At 43.3% G+C, this 5,000-nt stretch overlaps 1 protein-coding gene across 1 annotated transcript in view; it reads left to right on the forward strand.

Annotated features, from left to right (window-relative positions):
- Window positions 1-5,000, forward strand: part of LOC112068588 (glutamate receptor ionotropic, NMDA 3B-like) — a 119,993-nt gene that overhangs the window by 97,665 nt on the left and 17,328 nt on the right. The window contains exon 6 of the mRNA XM_070438215.1: window positions 1,618-1,656. Within this exon, the coding sequence (XP_070294316.1) occupies window positions 1,618-1,656 (39 nt within the window). The remainder of the gene's footprint in view (window positions 1-1,617; window positions 1,657-5,000) is intronic.

A 5,000-nucleotide genomic window follows, 5' to 3' on the forward strand; every position in this document is an offset into this window, starting at 1 on the left:
ATGAGCGAAATAAGAAGAGCACTGGAGTAGGAAGCCACGGCATTTGATGGAGCCCGTCATATCTTCCCGGGAGGGGCAGTTGGGCATCGGTGACCTGGCAGATTGCTGGGTAGGCCTGGGAGACTGGTTTGCTGGGTTGATTCATGATAGAGGGCTCTGCTATTTGAAAGTAAACTCCTCTCGTGTGGTGTCGAGGTGGTGGAGGATGCGAAGGACTCATCCGTAGCGCATGCCATTGCGCAGCTGATCGTGGTGTTGGTGGAGTAGGTGTCCTGTCGCCAAAGTCTACCTATATAATATAGATATATATATAGGGACACCGACAGATATACTATTATATTATTATATATATTTTTTTTTCTCGCTGTTTCCATATTTTGAGGTAGTATTCTGTAACGTAGACCCAGGGAGTCTGGAAGAAGTGTGGGAGTGTGATTTTTAATGAAAACAACAATGGAATGAATACAAAACAAGAGCAGCGTGTACAAGGAAAACATAAAACAATACTACTGAGCGGTGTGCGTAATGAGGGTTGCAGGTGTGCGTAATGAGGTTGCAGGACCAGTGGTAGTAAACGCGACATTGAGCGCCAGAGAGGGGGAGCGGGTGTAGACATGACAAGTTGATCCCTTCTGGATAAGTCCACTCTCTAAGTGGATGGTTTGATGGATGGTTTGATTAACAGCCAAACTGCAGAAAATTGCTAGAATTATGACTGTTGATTTCTTACCCAAGAGGTCATCCCCATCCTTACAATTGAGCTTGAAGTCAGAGGACTCAAGCTGAAACATTTGATAATGTTGCAGTTTTGACATTTGAACCTCCATATGGTAGTTCCCATGACCATAATCCTCTCTGGTTCAGCTGATGTGCTATACAGGAGTCAGCATCATAATGGAAGTTGAGTGCCTGATTTGGGCACTGTACTCTGTCTGCATTCATTCCGGTTTTGTTTGGTCAGACAGGCGATTAATATTGAAAATAAAACATATATTTATCTAATGGTTTGCTTTACCCTTCTCTCTTCTGTCCAATTTCCCTGGAGGACTGATTCTGAGCCCCCATTTTTACACTGAGACTGAAGTATAAACATGATGGTGACGAGGCACTGTGCTGAATCTGGAATGAGGGAGGACATAGCCTTTTTGATGTGTGGTGCATAGGATTGAGACATGGTCAATTTCAAACTTGGCCTGTTTGGTTTGTGGTTTAAACGATTAGGATGTGGCTAGTGGTGTGTTTGATTGGGAGTGGCCTAGTTGGTGTGTTGTGATTGAGACATGGCCGTTTGGTGCGTGGTGATTGGACGTGGCCTATTTGTTGTGTTGTGATTGGGACGTGCTAGTTGGTGTGCTGTGATTGGGACGTGGCCTGTTGGGTGTGTGGTGCATTTTGGATGTGGCCATGTTTGGTGTGTGGTGATTGGGACGTGGCCTATGTGTTTGTTGTGATTGGGACGTGGCTATTTGGAGATTATGATTGAGATTTGCCTGTTTGGTGTGTGGTTGAATTGGATTGTTAACCCTTCACCCTGTGTGTTGAGAGGTAGATCCCCTCTCAGCTTGATGCTTCATCCATGGACAAGGCCCTGCTGGACACGAGGTGTCCACGACGCAGACTGCAAGCTGCTACTGTGGAAAGCCTTCGCCATCGAAGGTAAGAAACAAACCGTCACCCTGACACTGTATTGTTTTGACAGCACTCAGACTGATGGCACTAGAGCATTGCCTGTCTGTCTGTGTCTATGTGTGTTGTTTGTCTCTCTGTTATATGTGTGTGTGTGTTGTGTGTGTGTGTGTGTGTGTGTGTGTGTGTGTGTGTGTGTGTGTGTGTGTGTGTGTGTGTGTGTGTGTGTGTTGTGTGTGTGTGGGGTGTGTGTGGTGTGTGTGTGTGTGTGTGGTGTTGTGTGTGTGTGTGTTGGTGGTGTGTGTGTGTGTGTGTGTGTGCTTTCTTAAGTGCCCTGTATGTAGGTAGGCATGCATTTGCTTGAATGTGTGTTTGGATTCCCTGTCCTCTCCCTGTTCTAGTTAATCTCAAATTCACATTCTTTTTCATTTGAATATGTATTATTCAAATATATTCATTGGTATTTTGTCTGAACCAACATCACACCATGTTTCTGAGAGCCTGTGCAGATTAAGGGGAGTAAGTGGAACAGCCTCCGCGGTTCGCCTTTCTGTGTTTGCTTTTCTGCATTGCTGCTCCACATTGTCTAACGCATTAAGGTTCACTTTTACTGTCAATCTTTTAGAGCAGTTACAGTAGGTGTGTGCTGGTGACCCACAGGGTGTGCAGGGAACAGTGGGAAACAGGGACGTACTATCTAAACTTTCCAATAAGAAACATGTTTTTTATTTTCATTTGCAAAACGTTATTTGTTTGCCATAATATACAACGCTAATTCAGTTCACCAAGGACATGATGAGTACTTGATAGCAGATGTATTGTGCCAGGATAGAAGAATAGGATGAGTACTTGATAGCAGATGTATTGTTGCAGGGATAGAAGAATAGGATGAGTACTTGATAGCAGATGTATTGTGCAGGATAGAAAAAGATGGAGTACTTGATAGCAGATGTATTGTGCATGGATAGAAGAATAGGATGAGTACTTTGAATATAGCAGATGTATTGTGCGGAGTGATAGAAGAATAGGATGAGTACTTGATAGCAGATGTATTGTGCAGATAGAAGAATAGTGATGAGTACGTGAAGCAGATGTATGTTGTAGGATTTCAGAAGAACTATAGATGTAGTACTTGATAGCAGATGTATTGTGCAGGGATAGAAGAATAGGATGGAGTAACTTGATAGCAGATGTATTGTGCCCAGTGATAGAGATAGAAGAATAGGATGAGTACTTGATAGCAGATGTATTGTGCAGGGATAGAAGAATAGACAGCACACCCTGTGGGTTTCTTGAACCAGGATTGAAAATAATTGTTTCAGAGAAGTATCCCTCCAGGCTAAAGTGGGGGCTGTTGAAATCAGTGAGGGGGCACAATTTTGGGGGGGGATCTTGCGTTGGAATTCTGCTTATATCACYCTATACCACAATAAACATAAAGTTCAAATGCAGAGACTCCAAGACCATTGAGTGCTTTTGAAATGACAGGTTGCCACTAAAGCAAGGCCATTTGACAATGAATATAGGCTACAAGATAGATAGGGTAATTCACCTATTACAAACAGCCTATGTGAATGCAGCCGTACACACAGCGTCTTACCAAAATAATGCAAACTAAATGCTGAAAGTAGTAGCATAGTTATTCATGCAAAATAAAAATACTAAATAGCAATTTGGGTTAGAATATCGACACAACTGCGAATGCAAACAAATTAATGTGAACAGAACAAACTAGCGGGAGGTGTACTATAGGCCTACAATCTAAATATCAGATTGATAAAGGCATGACACAATCTATATTTAGCCTATTTACGCTTCAAACATGGAAAATCATGCAGCTCATTAATTCAGCAACACGTTGCGATATGGCACAATACACTTCTGTGGATCAAATTCAACCCACCCACGTAATCATTGAATCAATGCCTGCCTACTGTAAACATGTTCCCAATACGTYCAGTTCCATTTACAACCAAGCAATGGGCTACCATAAAAACAGAATATAGACTATCAATTTCTATGATGAAACATATCGATATGTAGCTATACCCAGGGGCGTCATTTAGGTTCTTGCATTGGAATTATATTGAATTCTGCTTATATCACACTATACCACTATAAACATAAAAGTTCAAATGCAGAGACCATTGAGTGCTTTTGACCAAGAAGTSACACWTCTACTGGGTGTTCCAGACACTCTCTTCCTATGAACCAGTTGCTATTAAATTAAGGTTTTTGGGCAGAAAACCTGCAGCAAGGGTAGGATTCAATAATGGCTGTGGAYCCATTATCCTGGCGGTGCTTGTGGAAGGGTTGGTAGGCTCTGCACTTGGTGCTAGCTYGAGCTCGGCAGCATCATCGCTGCTGGGCTTGGTGGTGGCCTCGGTGGTTAGATTTCTGATATCCATTGTGGCAGATTAGCTGGTTAGAGCTAAATAGGCTAATAAATAATAGGCTACCTTTTACAGCTAGTTAAGAAGCTAACTAAACTCTGTAGTGGTGGGGCGTGAGGCAGAGTTGAGTGAAGCAGCTTCAACTGTGACCCCGTCCTTATAAATCAAAATCAAATATTACAGGCGGYGGTATTTTCACATTATTCACGTAGCCTACCACGTTATTCACYTAGCCTACCACAGATGAGCAGGGTTTTTCATGATTTTTATGGAAACCCAAAGGAGTCATACCTAACCGCCCAGTGGCTTTCCCCTTATCACTCTGGCAGGCTCTCTGTCCATGTGCTGATAAAGCGCAGCGGAGATACAGATTTGGCGCCAACCTGTCACTCAAACATTTGAACCTTTTTGCTATTTTTGTATAGGGACATAAAACTAAAACTAAGGGGGGACAAGTTTCAACTGTGGGGGCTAACCCGGGTGTGTATCTCTCCCTGATCCTGATTCCCCCTATCTTTCCTTTACTGAGATATACAGTGCATTTGGAAAGTATTCAGACCCCTTCACTTTTTCCACATTTTGTTACATTACAGCCTTATTCTAAAATGTATTAAATATTTTTTACCCCCCCCATCAATCTACACACAATACCCTATAATGACAAAGCAAAAACAAGTTTTTAGAAAATGTTGCAAATGAGAGGGAACGGTAATAGGAGGATGGGGGAGAGGGGGAACGGTAATAGGAGGATGGGGGAGAGAGGGAACGGTAATAGGAGGATGGGGGAGGATGAGGGAGAGAGGGAACCGTAATAGGAGGATGGGGGAGAGAGGAACGGTAATAGGAGGATGGGGGAGAGAGGGAACGGTAATAGGAGGATGAGGGAGAGAGGAACGGTAATAGGAGGATGGGGAGAGGAGGGAACGGTAATAGGAGGATGAGGGAGAGAGGGAACGGTAATAGGAGGATGGGGGAGAGAGG

The sequence above is a fragment of the Salvelinus sp. IW2-2015 genome, unplaced genomic scaffold (assembly GCF_002910315.2).
Source record: "Salvelinus sp. IW2-2015 unplaced genomic scaffold, ASM291031v2 Un_scaffold588, whole genome shotgun sequence".
NCBI classification, from domain to species: domain Eukaryota; kingdom Metazoa; phylum Chordata; class Actinopteri; order Salmoniformes; family Salmonidae; genus Salvelinus; species Salvelinus sp. IW2-2015.